This window comes from Mycteria americana, chromosome 4, assembly GCF_035582795.1.
Source record: "Mycteria americana isolate JAX WOST 10 ecotype Jacksonville Zoo and Gardens chromosome 4, USCA_MyAme_1.0, whole genome shotgun sequence".
NCBI classification, from domain to species: Eukaryota; Metazoa; Chordata; class Aves; order Ciconiiformes; family Ciconiidae; genus Mycteria; species Mycteria americana.
Window position 1 is genome coordinate 65,217,039 of NC_134368.1, and position 17,189 is coordinate 65,234,227.

Sequence of the window (17,189 nt, forward strand, 5' to 3'; positions counted from 1 at the left end):
GTTGAGGGAAAAGGCAGATGTACAAACTGCTAGAAAATGAGCACTAAGGGAGCAATCTTACTCTGGCAGTGAGCTATAGATCTTTCTAGCTCTAGCTTTGAGCTTTTTTTGACTTTGAGGTTTCCTTTAGAAAGACAAAGGGAAAGCAAGCACTGCAGTAAATTGACTTGCATTATTGTGAACTGCTTGGAACAGTAAATGGCAACTTCTGTGACCTTGCTTTTCTACAGATTGCTTGGATTTGTGTGAGTCCTTACCTTGAAGGATACAAAAGAAGCTGTGTTTCCTATTCCTGTTCATTACAGCTCTTCTACTTGTAGCTTCTTATTCCGCTTCCTGAATTATTGTGCTCCAGTACTGTTAAGAGCTATCAGTAAGAGTCCAACTAAAACCGTTCACCACACTAATATATTGCTCCATCAAAAAAATACCTTTGGAAAACCCTTGGTGGGTTTATTTTTTTCCCCCTCTTCTCCTTCAATTTAATTCCATTCCTTCCACTTTTTCCCTCTCTGTGTCTTGAGAGGTCATCATGCTCATGAGATACTTCTAGATTGTTCTGGTCCCTTTTACCACTTAACTGACCTTTGTTTCAAGGTATATCTTTTGAAACCTTTCCCATCAGCCATTGCCTCCCATTTCCTGATTAGTTCCATATAAACATTTATCAGTGGATTTTTCTGTGAAACACTTGATAAGCATATGCAGTCACACCAAAGCCACATCCTGTATCCTTTTCATGTGCAGGCAAACATTGCACTGACCTCTCTTTTTTTGTTTTCCACCATGATATCATATACTGAGATTGGCTGTGGAAACTCATTTAAACATATAATATTCCGTATCTAGCAGGTAGTAATGGTACTTCCAGTCAGTATCCATACAGGACAGACACAAAGGGGTGACCTTGAGGTGAAGTGTCCCATCACTTTCTCCTGTGCTGTCCAGTCCTCAGAGGTTTTTAAATATAAATAAATATCAGCATTGTCAGTGTGAATATAGAATCAAAAATGAGACTGTGGGAGAATTAAGTGGGAAGGGTAAACCTAATTTAGAGGAAGACCATACATTTAGGCTGACTGGTAGCTGTACTACAATCAAATTGATAAAAGACATATTCTGTGAGTTCACTGGTGTGTTGTTAAATACATACATATATATATATATATATGATATTAAAAAAATGCATGAGATTAAGTAATGGTCCAGCAGCAAATACCTGTGATGGGTGCAAAGTGCAGTACGTACTTATCTTCGCACAGAATGCCTCGAGGTCACTGCCTTTTTGCTTAAGAGGAGACTGAGGCTCAAAAGAGCAGAGGGATGTTGGTTTTGTGGGCTCAGGTACATCTATGAGGTGTGAGAGGAAACTGGTATTTCCTTCTGCCTTTGTGCTGGGAGGTTTTTACCTCATCACTGGACAGAAGGATTTTTGTTATGTTGAACTGCTGTTAGATCAGATGTGGGCTAATCACCCTGATTTCTTGTTCTGGTTTGGAGGGTATCTGTGCCAGTTTGCCTTTTCTCTGGGGTTTTCCAGCTACAGAAGCAGATTGATCAGAATTAGGTGGTTCAGCTTTGTATCTTCACCCATTTTCTCCCTGATTTTGTTGTCAGTTCTGGGTTGACATGAACCACAAATTCAGGCAAGGTTTATTTTTTTGCTTTGAAGCTTAACCCACTGATTATTATGCAATTTCCATCAGTAGCCAGAATTCATCCTGAGTATTTTAGATGGTTTTTTGTTCTCAGCTGATGGGCGAGAAAATGCTTCATAAAGTTCTCTTACATGAAATTTCAAAGAATTTGGAAGGGAATGGGTCAGTGAAGCAAGTCTGTGTGTGTGTTTAAACCTGTTTATGGAAGCACAGCACTTGAAGTAATATTTCTGTGTCTTCTTGAGGAAAATGTAGATCCTTTTCTTTAAAAGCTTGAGATCCCCCCACACACCTGGTGAAGAATTATGCTGTGTGTATTTGTCTAGAAAATCAAAATACATTGTCGTGGTTTAACCCCAGCTGGCAGCTAAGCACCACGCAGCCGCTCACTCACTCCCCCCTGGTGGGATGGGAGAGAGAATCAGAAGAGTAAAGATGAGAAAACTCACAGGTTGAGATAAAGACAGTTTAATAAGTAAAGCAAAAGCCTTGCACACAAGCAAAGTAAAACAAGGAATTCGTTCACTACTTCCCATCAACAGGCAGGTGTTCAGCCATCTCCAGGAAAGCAGGGCTCCATCACGCATAATGGTTACTTGGGAAGACAAACACCATCATTCCGAATGTCCCCCCCTTCCTTCTTCTTCCCCAGCTTTATATACTGAGCATGACATCATATGGTATGGAATAGCCCTTTGGTCAGTTTGGATCAACTAACTTGGCTGTGTCCCCTCCCAACTTCTGCACCTGGCAGAGCATGGGAAGCTGACAAGTCCTTGACTAGTGCAAACATGACTTAGCAACAACCAAAACATCAGCGTGTTATCACTATTATTCTCATACTAGAATCCAAAACACAGCACTATACCAGCTACTAGGAAGAAAATTAACTCTATCCCAGCCAAAACCAGGACATGCATCTAAGCAGAAAGGAATTATTTACCAAGTAACAAGACAAAGTCAGCCTTGGTTGGACACAACTGACTTCAAGGATGAATCTGACCCAAGATAGTGCTGTTGTGTTTGAGTAAATTTGGAAATCCATATAAATGGCAGCTTTGGAAGGAATGATGAATTCAGGAATGGAATACAGGAAACATTCCTGCCTTGGACTGACCACACTATACTGTGCTGCCAATAGGTTTTGGATGCTCCTTTTTTCAGCCACTTAGGTTTTGCTTTAATGGCTTTAGGATGGTATCTGGAATTTGGAAGAGTAACCAACCACCTTGGGGTCAGTTACTCAGATCTATCTACTCTAAGAGTCGAGTCCTGCTTCTACTTAAATTTGTCATTCCTGTTAACTTAAACTGCCACATGGAAAGGCCTGCAAGGTGAAAGAAGACAGATGGTTTATTATCTTCTCCTTTTTCTCAGATTTACTGGAAGTTTTAACTCTGACTTCAGTGAAACTGGTCTTGATTTACTCCAGAGAGAAGCAGGCCCATTTTTCATCATTGAATGAACATAGGTTGTTTTTTCTGTGGTCTTAAGCAGGAGAAGATGGAGTATTTTCATTTCTTGTATTTTGTCCAGTGATTGGTGGTACTTTTCACGCAGTAGATTGTGCACATCTTTTCTGCCATTTCTTGAGCTAACGGGGTCACTATTGAATCTGTGAGACAATCAGTGTTTAAATCCTTGGCTGGATTCCTTTTGGTCTGATGAAATGCCAATATTAGAAACTCACATAGCAGAGCGTATCTTAAGTTGACAACAAATACAGGTATCAGCATCAATCTATTTTGGTGTCGTGCAGACTTTAATACTATCTTCTCACATTTTGAAAACATCTCCTGATTGTTTCATGTCATGACAGATGTATCGGAAGAACGTACAGCAGCTCCTCCAGCACCTGATTCGGAAGCTCGCCACTGTTAGCCAGTATGAGGAAGTACTTGCAAAAATTAATGCCACATCCACGGATCGCCTCACAGTTCTAAAGACCAAGCCCCAGTCCATCCAGAGGGACATAATCACAGTCTGCAATGATCCCTACGCGTTAGCTCAGCAGCTGACACACATAGAGCTTGTGAGTTGTTATACTTCAAGTACGATTTCATCCTTCCCCTCTTTTTGAAATGCAGGTTAACCTAGGATATGACTTGGTTGCTTGTGTGCTTTATTTAGGAGAGACTCAATTATATTGGACCAGAAGAATTTGTCCAGGCGTTTGTGCAAAAGGATCCTTTGGATAATGACAAGGTAATTGGAGCAGATCTGGAGCAGCTCTGAAATGCGGCATTTAATATCCTGGAGCTCAGGTGCCCCATGAGCTGGAGGTGGGGTGCAGCAATAAATGAGGACCAGCAGAAACAAGCTTTATAATGAAAATGCTTTAGTATTCCTCTTAAAAATTTTGTTTCTTAAAAATTTCTTTCTGGAGGACAACTCCTGGAGCTCCAGAACTCAGCCAACAAATTGACTTAACACATTTTCTGTTTTTTCTGATTTAAGCTAAGGGAGAACTTAATCCTGTGAACATTTTCTCCACGCCACCTATGTGGTCTACAGCTGGAAAAAGCTGAGTTTAACTTTGGCTTTTGTGTTACTCATTTTCAACATCTGTTCTTCCTTGTAGTAAACTGAACTCCTTGCAGCAAACAGGCAAGTGGGGCAATTTGCAGGTAGAGCACACATCACAAAAAGGGGGGACAGTGGGCTCTAGATCCATGTGAGATGAAGGGCAAAGACGCAGTGTTTTTAGCTAACCGTGCTAAGAGTTGTCATGTCCTTGAGTGCTACTTTTAAGATGACTTATTGCTCTGTAAATAAACTGCCAAAGTCAGGCAGTTAAAACTGGAATTACTGTCCTCCCTAAAACTGACAAACAGAATAGAATGACTCAAGTTTACAATTTGATGTTCAGTCAGACAGTCTCTGAAAATTATTTTGTAGGTCGAGATCGCTAAAACTGCTGTCTACCCCTTTTCAGGCAACCCTGAGATGTGTGGGAATTGTTCCAAGACACTACAGAATGAATAGCACTGGTTAGGAAAGGGAGAATCCAATCAAAATGTTAAAGCTGATCTCCCAAAGTTAGGGTGCAGTATGTTAATTTGGCATCAACAACTGAACATAATGTGCCAGTGGAGTGGGCCGGCCTCTGTTTTCCTTCTGCACTTGCAGAGGGCATAATGTTGTCTCTACTATATCAATGGACAGGAGTGAGGACTGAAACAGTGCTCATATTCAAGGAAGCTTTAAGCAAGATACTTAGCTTTGATTGCATAAGTCTATCATCTACAGCAGGTGATGGATTCCGCATGCCTGCTTGAGTGCTTTACTGAGTCAATAGCTCAGGAAGAACTTATATATGCTCAAATACTATCACTGCTGGTTTCCTTCTAAGCTTTTTGTCACTTTGCGTAATTGAGTTATTCCTGGTTACTTGACAGTGTTTGGGGATGGCAAGGTGGAAAGCCAAAAGATTACACTAAAAGTTGCTATTTCTCTTCTGTCTGCAGAGCTGCTACGGAGATCGAAAGAAGACCCGGAATCTGGAAGCCTACGTGGAATGGTTTAACAGGCTTAGTTACCTGGTTGCAACAGAAATCTGTATGGTGAGCAACTACTTTTTCTGTTAAAAGGTTTTGTTTAGTCTAGTTATCTAAAACTGTGAAGCCTTTTCAGGTTTGGTGCCCCTTCAGTGTCCCCTTTGACTTCGTTCTCTCAGCTCTGTACTTTTTCACGTGTGGATGAAGTCAGCGCAAGGCTGAAGAGGAAATAAGTTCCACGTTTTCAGCATCACACTCGTGCCTCAGCCCTGTTCATGTGACACAGTGGTGATGTTACGCTGGGTTAGCCCTTCTTGGCACAGGAGTGTGTCTGGCCTGCCCTTCTCTCCTGTGAATTCCCCTTGTGAATGGAGGCATCTTTTCTCTCCTCTGTGCTGACCGCCTTCTCTGCTCTACTGTTCTTCGTACGCTTCTTCTTGGCAGAGCCTCTTTACCTGTTGTCCTTGCTCTCTACCTGCCCAGTATCTGGGTTGTCTTTGCTGTCATGAGGGCTTTTGAACACAATAGTGTGGCTTCCTCTACATGTAAAGCAATAGTATGGCTTCCTCTACATGTAAAGCACAGTGTGAAGTTGTGGTACATGTGGAAAAGACTTTTAAAAAGGGTGTTGTTTCTTTTGGGGATGGGTCAGACTGCTCTGTTTCCTGCTGAGCATAACACTCCGATGGCATCTCTTGCAGCCTGTGAAGAAGAAGCACAGAGCAAGAGTGATAGAATATTTCATTGATGTGGCACGGGAATGTTTTAACATTGGCAACTTTAACTCCTTAATGGCTATTATTTGTAAGTATGTGTCCTGAGATGTTTTGTTCCTGCTTGAATCCAGATAAAGGAAGCACGGTGCTTTATACAAAAGTCTGCTGCTTAGCACACTCTGCAGTGTGAAGTTGGGAGGGGAAGTGGCAGAGAATTGCTCAACATTATTGTAGTGTTATGTGTGTAAGAAATTATTTACTGCTGTAGTGTAAATTACAGAAAAACAAAGTTTTCATTGCAACTGTTCAGAGATCTAAACCCCCACTTTTTGAAACCAACTTTAGTGCTAAATTGGATTGAAACTCTTCCTGTAATATGGAGGATTGATGTCTTCCATTGTTTCTATCGCACCATAAGTATCCTAGTGGTTTATAAATTCCACACCTTTCTTATCTGATAAGAAATATTGGGAATATTTTTTTAATTTGAAACGTGAAAACTTCATAGATATGTGTAGTTTTCAATGAAATATGTAAGAGAAAGTGTTGAGAAAACTCATTTGTGCTTGTCTACTGTATATTCATGTTTTATCAAAACCACATCAAATAATGTCATAACATTTTTTTAGAGCTTTCATTCTGTAAGAGATGTTGATTTTGTTTCCAAAGTTGTTTTTAAGGTTGGAATTTCAAGAAAACGATAAGTCTGATTTCTGAGTAGCTCTGTTGAAAATATTTATTAGTGTTAATAGCTCCTTTGCTTTAGAAATACTTACTAGCCTTAGCTACTTGAAAGATTTTTTTTTTTTTTTAAATACTCCAACAATTTCTCTCTCTCGTATCAAGCTGGCATGAACATGACTCCTGTGTCTCGGTTAAAGAAAACTTGGGCAAAAGTGAAGACAGCCAAATTTTATATTCTTGAGGTAAGTTTGGCCAATGTTTGGACATGGGGCTGTTAATAGCATTTTACTTCCAACTGCTCTAAAATGCGAGTCTTACTTCATTGTGACATGTTTAATTTAGTATGTTTGTGCTCTTAATGGAAATTCTAGAAGATGTAATAAGAATTGTTCAGCCGACTTGTGCTCTTTTGATTTGGAAGAAGGAAATTGAAGTAATATTTTTTTAATTCCCAAACCCACCTCCTAAGAATTATTTTTAAAAATTAATAAAAATGTAGATAAACTCTTGAAAGGGAGAGGTATTTGAGAGGGATGGTGTGGATTGACCTAATGCAGTTCTGTGCATTATCAAGTTGAGCTGTAAGGCGGCTGCCTTGTCCTTTCAGAGAAGAGCAAGTCTTGAACTAGTTGTCTTGAACTAATTGATTTCCAGTTACCTTCAGGTAGTAGAGACTTTTGTCAAAGATCATGTAGGTGCAGCAGTGTATCAGTTTGTGATTTACCCAACAGATTATTTACCAACAAATTAATTATCCTGCTGTAAATGGCAATTGGTTAATTCAGGTTTTTTATTAGTAAGATAAAGAACATGTAATGTTTTGTACTTGACACAAGCATGAAATGTTTATTAATATCATCAGGAGATTTGACTCGTGTTATGACAACAGGTTAAAACTGGATGGCTGTAGCCACCTCACACTTCCTTCCCCTATCCTTGGGTGGGAAATAGCCTTCCTTGTGTCAAGGGTGGCTGCACAGCTCAGGAAGTTGCTCTTAAGATTACAGCCCTATTTCCTTTGACCTTATTATGCAGGCTGGACTTTGCTGGTTAAGGATGTGCTTTGTGAGTCATGCAGTCATCCTAGTCATTGAAGTGCAGCAGTCAGTCTTGGAGCAATGAGGTGGGGGTAATAACAGCTTTAGGTGTCTAATCTTACTTTGTCATTGCAACTGAATCAGCTCTGAGAAACCTGCATACTAGGAAGAGCAGAATATTAGTGCCAAGACCCATTCTTGTCTTAGTTTCATGATTTTGGCTTTTGAATTAAAGCTGAGCTACCTTCTTTGTGGAGAGAGAAGCCTGCCTTTGCTTTCCTGCCCCTGTCTTATATTGGATCCCTTGTTGTGCTGAATGAACATTTTTTAAAACAAGGTTCTCTTCTGATTGAATGAACAGATAAAGAGATACTGCAGTCCTCTAAAAGGCCATATTTGTGGTGCTGTTCAGCAGACCTCTTGCTTTTTAAATAGTTGTTCAAGTGAAAAAGAATTGTGTGTGGTGATGACACTGGCTCATTATTTACATTTTTTCATGCCTTGTAGCATCAGATGGACCCTTCTAGCAATTTTTATAATTACCGAACTGCTCTGCGTGGAGCCGCTCAAAGGTCCTTGACAGCTCATAGCAACAGAGAGAAGGTATGTTTACAAATGACTTGGCAGTGGGCAAAAATGAAATGTGCTTGTTAAGTTCCACGGTAAGCTTTTGTCTTGGGATTCTGTTTCTCAGCAGCTCTACCCCTGGTGGGCTTTTAAAAAGAATAAAAAGCCTCAAAACTGAATCCCTCTTTATTGGGAATGTCTAAATATTACCTGCAAACTATCAAGAAAGTAAATGGAATATTTGAGCAAACCAGGTGGCTCAATGAAAATGACCATCTTAGGGCTGCCAGTTCAGTTTGGTGCTGACTGAAAGCTGCAAACATTAAGTGATTGCTTTGATTATTTAAATAAAATAAGTACATTGCCTCAGCTCATTTCTTTTTTGACAGAGAACTTTATCTCGCAAACCAGTAATGCAAATGGAAAGGCTAAGGAGTGAAATGAGGTTGCTAGTAATTTGTTCTTATAGCTGCTACTTGTGCTCAATTTTAAGTGGTTTATGGTTTACGGTGGAAAAGCTTTAAAATTTACTCAGAAAAGGTATTCTAAAACTCAAATCTAGACAGAGCTGCTGTCTAGATTCTGCAGAGTCCCAGTCCTGTGTACAGTCTTTAGATGAGCATTAAATATACTCTGGAGTTTTTTAGTGGAAATGTTGAGATGAATCAGGTGTTTGTGTAACGTAGTGGGTTAAAATCCACCTTCCAGATTCAAGAGTGGCTGTGAACTATGCATTTATAGAGGTAGCATCTTTCTTTGCTTCTTAAAATAAATTAGCTTTGAGAAATAAACTGGATTTGGTCACACATTAATGCAGAATCTCAGTTGTAGTTCTTGTGGAAAGGAGCCAAATAGCTTGCTAGCCTCTCCCCACTTAGAAGCAGTTGCTCATCAACTGCTTATAATATTAGGACTTCATGCTGTGTTTAATAAACCTTATCTTGGTGCTCATAGAATAAACTACCAGGCAGGATGAAGCAAATCCATGTGCAGTCTGCTGGTCTATATTGTTGTTATACACATGTAAATAAAAACAGGGATTTTTTTTCTGAATCCTAAGGATCTGTTCACATATCATTCAAAGTACCAGAAGTTTAAATGTAAGATGCCTACTTCTTTTCAGAGAAAAGTGAGTTTTAAGACTTCAAAGAAAGAACTTATGGATATTGAAATGGTGCAGCGAAGTCTTCCATGGAAATAGTGATAAGCAATATTTGTTTTATCCCCAGTTGCAACAAGGATGTGCAGCTGTGAAAATTTTTGTAGGATACAAATTAAAATACAGTCATTTTAAGAATGTAAGAATGTTTCAGCATTCTCCAAAGAAAAATACTTTGATTTGTTCAGTTGGCAGGAAATGCTTCTTTTTGAGCCAGTCAGTGCCAAGGTTCAATTTCTGGCATGAGCTCAGGGAATTGTAGTTCGAAAGCCATTGGTGCTGCTAGTCCCATATTTTCCATGCTGTGCTTTAATGTGCATCTCCCCTCATTTACCAAGCAAGTCCCTGTCAAGAGGGAGAGCTGCACTAAGAGACACCTTGCAGGAATTACATTTAAGAAGAAGGCACCTCTGAGCTCTTATGTTCTGGAATGTACAAGGAAGAATGAGAAAGTGACAACAAGAGGGACGTGACATAGAAATGAAATGAGTTAGGCATATTGTTGTTCTAAACACACCTCGTAGCCACAGTTGACAAACAGTGGAGTGACAAACAGATGCTTTAACTGTGACCTTGAGGGAGCTACATGCTAAGAAGAGTTCAAGGTAATGGAAGCAGTTTGGCACGAAGCTGGAAATAAAACTATAGGGATTAGCTTACCGTTCAAGGGAGGACTTTCTTTATAGAGAAATATCATGTATTTTAAAATGTAGTGAATGCAAAATTTTTTGTAGTGAAAGAGACAGATATACAGATCTTAGTGCTTCAGTATTTTGCTTACCTTTTGTACCACCTGACTTCCTTTTATTTTTCTCTGTAGAGCATTATGTTTTGATTCAGGACCAGACTGAGAATAATGTTGTTCTTTCCTTAGATTGTAATACCTTTCTTCAGCCTCTTGATCAAAGATATTTACTTCCTCAATGAGGGTTGTGCCAATCGTCTTCCAAATGGTCATGTCAATTTTGAAGTAAGTAGAGCACTGAGTGGGGTATTGATAAAGGGTCAGCCCCTTTAACAGAAAACTGAAGCAGGTCATGGTTCAGCTTCCACTGGATTCTGGGAGAGCAAAATTAGACTGGAATTTGAGTGTATCTGTTACTTCTCACAGGAGCTGGGAGGTAGTCAGGAAAAAGCAGTTTTGTTGAAGATAGAATGTTTATAGAAACCCTTTCGATATTCACAATTTTTTAGAGGGGAAAAAAGTCAGAACTTTTTCCCAGTGCTCAAATTCATCTAAACATTTCAACTCACAGGTTTTATTATACTTAATGAAAAAATAATTCAAATTAGTATTTTAGAGCTTCTTTTTGAATTCTACATGTAAAAGGTGAGTTTATCATTTGTCAAGATACATGTGCAAAAATACTGCATATATAAGTCACAGATTGTCTCTGAAGAAACGTGATAGAGCAGCAGTGAAGGAGTTTTGAGTCCCTTGTCTATCAGTAGTTCTTATGCCTCCAATTTCCATGTTTGTTATCTGACAGTGTGGATTACCCAATGATTTGTTTTCTGGTGCTTTCAGCTTTCAAGAAGCCTGCGTCACTCGCACAAAATTACAGTAGATTTCACTTGTAGTTGTTTGCCTGAATTAGCCTGTTTCTAAAGCTAGACTATGTGATGATCTGGAATGTCCTTTTACTCAAGGAATCCACATGCACTTCAGGCACGTTAAACTTTAATTGAGTGAGTTTGTCAATGAATGACATCAACACACTACATGGGGAATGTTTATTTTTGGCATAAATTTCCACCAAGAAAATTGAGCATTTGAGATTAACTAACTGAAATGGAACATCTGGATTTCGAAATGTCAGTATTAAGCATCTACAGACTTTTGATGTGAAAATTACTAAATATTTCATTGCAAAACAAACAAGCATGAGCATCATCAAAGTGAAAAGTTGGGCATAAGGAGTGTTATCAGCTCCTTGAAAAGAAACTGAATCCAGATCATGATCTACTATTTATATTCATAAATAACAATTTTACCAGGGTGGAGGAGTGGGAAGTCATCCCAGTTTGAAACAGAAATGCAAAAGTTAGAAGCTGAGTTGTTGAGTCAGATCATGTTCAATTCTAACTTAAAAGCCGGAGAGAATCCAAGCCTTGGACTTGAAACCAAGATATCTCTCTCTTTTTAAAAAATGTTCAGGGTAAATAGTACTGTTCAATATATAGCACTTCTTCTGTTTTCTCTTCTGTTCTGACAGAAATTTTGGGAATTGGCAAAACAAGTCAGTGAATTTATGATGTGGAAGCAAGTGGAGTGTCCTTTTGAAAGGGATCGGAAGATTCTGCAGTTCTTGCTCACTGTCCCAGTCTTCAGTGATGATGGTAAGGAGCTCTGATCTGGTGTCACTGGCTACTGCTTAATCTCTCTCCGTGTTAAGTTGTTGCTTCCTCACAGTAAAGAAAGACTTTGTCCTGAGACATCTCTGTCTGGTAAGTAAAAAATGCTTCTCTCTTACAAATGAGAGAGAAAATAAGATTTTTCTTTTGCACGTGGTCTGTGAGAATTGACATTATCCTTTCCTCTGAAATAGAATGAAAAAATTGATTGGATATGTGGTCCCTGTAAATATCATCTGAAGCGTACTTATATGGACTTTCAGGATGCTTTACACTAATGGGTGCTGCTTAAGAAAGAAAACGGGGACTTTGTTGGTTGCTTACAAAGCACTATGTCCCTGGGCTCAGTTTTTTCTTTTGAGTGTTTTCTTCCACTCTTGTGCTTTTGAGTTTTCGCTAGTTGTTTTATTCCCCTCAGGGTAGTCTTGGTTCTCATGCACTGTTTGTTAGTATTGTCTGGATGTGATTGTAAACAAAGCTATACTTCCTAATGGGATTCTGGAGCCCTAATCTGAGGGATGGATAATACAAGCCTGCTTCATTTAACTTCAGCCCACTTTCCAGGGAGAGCAAATTTTAAAATGCCAGTAGGCCTAACATATTGTATTTACTTCTGATTGCAGCACTTTACTTGGCTTCCTATGAAAGCGAAAGTCCCGAGAATCACATTGAAAAGGACAGATGGAAGACACTAAGGTTTGTGTCAGAGGTTACTCGCATCAATAGATAAAAACAATGGAATACAGAGCAAGCATCAAACAGTTAAAACCAAATGGCATGCTACATGTTTCAACAGATGGGGCACAGCATTGGTGTAAATCCCCCGTCCAATCTGGGACTCTGGGAAAAAAGAGAACAGTCATTCTTTATCTTAAACCCTCTCAAGCCTTCTCTCCCTTAGGGGATGGGAATTAGAATAAGTAATTTTGTATCTTAATTTCTTGTGTTATGCAATGTAGGAAAAAAGCTTTCTAAACTTCAAAGAAATCTCTACTTCCTCACAAGTACTATACAGAGCACTCTGGTTTCCAAGCAGATGTTTCTGCAGCTATTGCATCCCTTTATGCACCTAGCCTTTCAGACAGGGATGAGGTTTGCACAGAGATCACTCTGGGGCAAATGCATTCATGAAACCAGATAATAATTTAGAGTCCAGGCCAGGCAAAAAAATTTAAGCAAAATCCTATTTTTGGCTTTTCTTCTGGTTGAACATAGCCTCAACTCTTTCATTTTACTAATTGTGGAAGGATACATGAAGTGTTATGGCAGTGTTTTAGCTTGTGCTTTGCCAACCAATTTTTTTTTTTTAAGTTGAATTCATGGCAGCAGAAAAAACTAATCGGGTGCATAGATGGAGACACAGAATTAAGCAGGTATATGAATGAATAGTCTGTGTTTTCACGCCTAAGCCATACCTCCACTTTAGCCTTAAAAGTACCGATATCCCAAGGAACTGACCGTTAGTCAGGTGTTCTTGTCACTGTTGCAGGCAGCTGGTACATTAACACCTAGAGGTACCCATGGATATAAGATCGCAACTCTTCTGATCCACTCTGCAGCACTGCGGAGAGACAACCATACACCACAACCCTAAGGATTCTCCTCAGGCCATGTTGGTTTTTCCTGGGATATCATGAGGGGATGTAACAATTCTATCTGATTAATCCTAGTTATTCTGGGGAGAGGACAGAAAGGGAGAGTTATTCACATCAGTGCCCAGATACTCCGCATTACACAGAGTGGCAAGATGGACAGACAAAGACTCTGAGCTTGAAAATCTGTGATAACACAAACCTCAGTTTCACAGGATCCTTACTGAAGGCACTCTGAAGCTGTCTGAGAAGTTTTACATCATTCTAATGATTGTCTTACTTATTTACATTTCCCTCTTCCTTTCAGGTCAGCGCTTCTGGGCAGAGTTTAGTGCACAAGATGGCTTCTGTTTCTGCTGTTGCTACGTTATGTGGATTACCAAGGAGCATGGCTTGGTTTATTTTTCTGTACACCGAGTGGCATTCAAAGTGATGAAAATGTGCAGTCAGTTGCGATATTGTGTCAGCAAAGATGAAACAAGTTAACTCAAGAACAGGCAGCTTCTCACATCTGACAGATGAGATAAAATCACAGCCCTCTTGGCTGTGATTCAGGCTTAAGTATTGATTGAGGACAGCGCTGACAGAATCCTTCGAAGAGCTCAGATGCCACCTATGAATCATTTCACACCTGGATGGAATATTTTTCCCCTTCCTTTTGCTGCAGCTTGCTGCTACAAGGACTCTGCAGAGTTCATAGTAGATTACGGAGGGGAAAAAATCACCACCATTCCTTTCAGTGAAATCCAAGTCTGCATTGAAGAACTTCCATTCCTAATAAGCTGAATATAGCCAGGAACTTTGCCTGATTGGGATTGCTAAGAGGGAAAGAACTGGACACAAGAAATTGGCTGCTGGATAGAGTTTCTCCCCACTACTGTCATGGTGGCTGTGGGGTTTTTTTCTTTTTCCATTATGTTTTTGAGTTGGCTGCTGGTAGGCAAACTCATTATTATTCTAAGTTATTTTAAAAATATAAAGTAATAAAAATCAAGGCTGTGGTATAAAACACAACTGCTACAAAAATATAGTAGCTATGCATCTTGGACTATTTCATAGCTTCTAGGGAGGTTTTTTTCTTTCTTTCAGTTGTTTACAACTAACCACTACATGCTACATTCTTATTTTTACTATACAGTTTTGTTACTCTAATTTTCCATACTTGACCTTCTTCTTATATTAGGTTGAACAAGCTGACTTTTCTAGAATAGTCTTTGAGAAACTGGTGTACAAACCACATTGAAATATGAAAGTATGTTTTTATTAAGTCATTTTTATAATTACTTTTTTTTGAAAGGGTAACAATGGAGAACACAATCCACTTTGACTGAAATAGCAAGGTGCCAAAACCAAAAAAAGATTAGGCTTCTTCTCAACTACAGCTGCGAACAAAACAGTCCTCCTGTGTGTTTGCTTTATGGATTATGTTTATGACTATGAAGTAGTTCACTGTGTAACACACCTAATAAGTTTGTAGTAGCTCTGAATACTTGGTCAGTCTATTTATCCTAGGAAGAACCCAATGGAAAAAAAAGAAACTAGCTGTAGATCACCCTGGACTAAGCAAAAGCACATACTTGGCAAAAAAGCTATTTGCAATTATCCTGCCACTGTTATTTAAAAAAGAAAAGGAATAAGAATAAATATATCTATTTGTTGCACTGCATCTCTTGAGTTTTCAGGTAAGCTGTTTTTTATGTTCTGTCCATGCCTTTTCAGGCAAGTATTTAATTTTTGAATTCTGTAAGAACATGCTGAAGTAGCCTTCATCAACGGGGATACTGTCCTTAACTGCAGCCTGTTTGCTGGTACAAGGTGCTGGAAGTCACTGAGTTACATATTCCATGAGCACCACCACCAGGGCCTCGAGCCCTGATGGTGGAGGAGGATTCCTCTTCTCCTCTCTCATTCACTGAGTTAGGATGAGGGAGAAAGAAGAGGCTAACTCTTTGAAAGGAGGAGACTGCTTCTGCAGTTCACAGACTTACCTCTCAGCTTTCATCAGGTGAGATCTTTCCCATCTCCCCCTCTACATCCTTCCCCCGTTGTTGAGGCTTATAGGCAGGACTTAGTTTATGTAAAAAGCTGGAGAAAATTGTGTATTCCGTTTCCACATCTTCTGGAAGTAGGATGATATGATAATAAGGTACATAAATTATCTTCCATGATGAAATAATTGCTATCCTCATTAACCTGCTTTTTTACATTTTTAGTTCTAGGAAAGCCAGAGGGTTGAACAAAGGGTTAGCTTACCTGTAAAAATAACTTCTCTCCTTCCCTCCTCCACTGTAACACAGTTCAACTACTAGCCTGGTTTAGAAATTGATTTGTTATTTAGTTGGAATGAAGCCTTTGTAAATAAAAGGAGAAATAGCATTATGCAGCCTCTGTCCAGAGTGCAGGCTCTGTGTGTTGTCTTGTGGGCCAGCTTCTCGCCAAGAAGGGGCAGCACATACCAGAGTGACTGCTATGGAGGAGGTAGCTGCTGCCTTGGCACAGAAGCTGGGCAGCAGGTGCAGGACCTGTGACTGGTGCTTGAAAGGGGAATGCAAATTCCTGAGCCCCGGGCAAGCCAGAGGCTGCTCCTATAGGCATTAATGAACTTGATGTTTGATGTTAGAGTGATACGAGTCTCATCATGCACTGTACCCTCTGCTCCATCATTCTGTGCAGCCACTATGCTGAGCTTTAATTTTGAACATCCTGAGCTACTGTCAGACTGTTGAACCGTTGGCTTGGAAACAGCCGCTCATACCTGTCTGTAGCAAATGAGAGGGAAAATGACTGACTCTTCTATGGCTAATGAGCTCCTAAAGGAAACATCACAAACTCTCTGAAATGAGGAGTTACAAGAACTCATTAACTCTACAAGTTGAGCATTCAGCCAGGGCTGAAAAATCCCAGCTCAGTGCTGACAGATGCTTGGTGCTTAATGGGGACAGAAGCAACATCGCAGTCTTCTGTATAAATGGCTCAAACATTACTTATTTCTTCATGGTGCGCTTTCTTCTTGTGGTGCAGAGACAAAAACTGTGGGTCTTATGGACCCATATGAACCAACTTTTTCAAAAGAAAGAGTCTAGATGTCTGTCTAAGCCCACAAGAACAATACCTGTCCTTATCATGCAAATATTTCCCTTTTCTCCTACTTGGATACAGCTTCATGGCATCATCATGAAAAGAATAGTCAGTTGCATGCAATAATGTGCAAAAGCGTATTTACAACTGTCATCTCTAAAAGAGCAAGTAAGAACCTATACCTCCACGTGGGTTGTTTGGGTTGGGTTTTTTTTCCAGCCTTCCTAAACAGCCTGTTCTTGACAGAGTTGAAACTGGTACTTGATCTAGCACTAAAAAGAACTTTTTTGGATAATAGGCAAAATGTCATTCAATTTCCAAGACTTCCATTCTTCCCTGTCACTTTGGGTGGCTTTCCTTGTACTAGTTGTGTGCAGCAGGACCCCTTGTGGGCATCTTGCAGCATTTCTGCTGGAAAAGAAGAACAATCCTTTGGTAGTGCACCAGTGTCTGCTTTTTCCTCTCAGCTCCTCTCTGTCTCCTCATGGTCATGCTGAGCAGATTTTCCCCACATAAAGGGAGAGGCTAATCCCTAGAGATGCATTCCCTCACAGCTGCATCTGTCCTGCTGCTGTCAGTCAGATCCAGATAGCCTGCTTCTACCAAGCAACTGTATCCTAACCTGTGCTTTATGGTCATGGGGTCCTGTGTCATAAGGTGGTTTTTGGCTTGAGAACACGGCTGGTAAGGATTTTCAAGGGAACTAGTCTATTTACAAGGTTATTGTTCTTAGGTGTCTGCTGAGCTGACACTTCAGACTCAAAATTGATGAAGTTCAGTGAGTTTAGAAGCTAGAGTTTAGTGCCAGAAAGTGTATCATTTGATATGAACAGACACTTTGCCATT

At 39.8% G+C, this 17,189-nt stretch overlaps 1 protein-coding gene across 4 annotated transcripts in view; it reads left to right on the forward strand.

Annotated features, from left to right (window-relative positions):
- The window catches only part of RASGEF1B (RasGEF domain family member 1B), a 32,486-nt gene extending 17,027 nt beyond the window's left edge, over window positions 1–15,459 (forward strand). For all 4 annotated transcript variants that reach the window (XM_075500813.1, XM_075500810.1, XM_075500812.1 and 1 more), the window contains 10 exons: window positions 3,478–3,690; window positions 3,789–3,863; window positions 5,126–5,221; window positions 5,857–5,959; window positions 6,718–6,797; window positions 8,100–8,195; window positions 10,193–10,288; window positions 11,535–11,658; window positions 12,297–12,369; window positions 13,573–15,459. In XM_075500813.1, coding sequence (XP_075356928.1) covers window positions 3,478–3,690; window positions 3,789–3,863; window positions 5,126–5,221; window positions 5,857–5,959; window positions 6,718–6,797; window positions 8,100–8,195; window positions 10,193–10,288; window positions 11,535–11,658; window positions 12,297–12,369; window positions 13,573–13,597 — 981 coding nt within the window. In that variant the 3' untranslated portion in view covers window positions 13,598–15,459. The remainder of the gene's footprint in view (window positions 1–3,477; window positions 3,691–3,788; window positions 3,864–5,125; window positions 5,222–5,856; window positions 5,960–6,717; window positions 6,798–8,099; window positions 8,196–10,192; window positions 10,289–11,534; window positions 11,659–12,296; window positions 12,370–13,572) is intronic.
- Window positions 15,460–17,189: the final 1,730 nt, after the last annotated feature.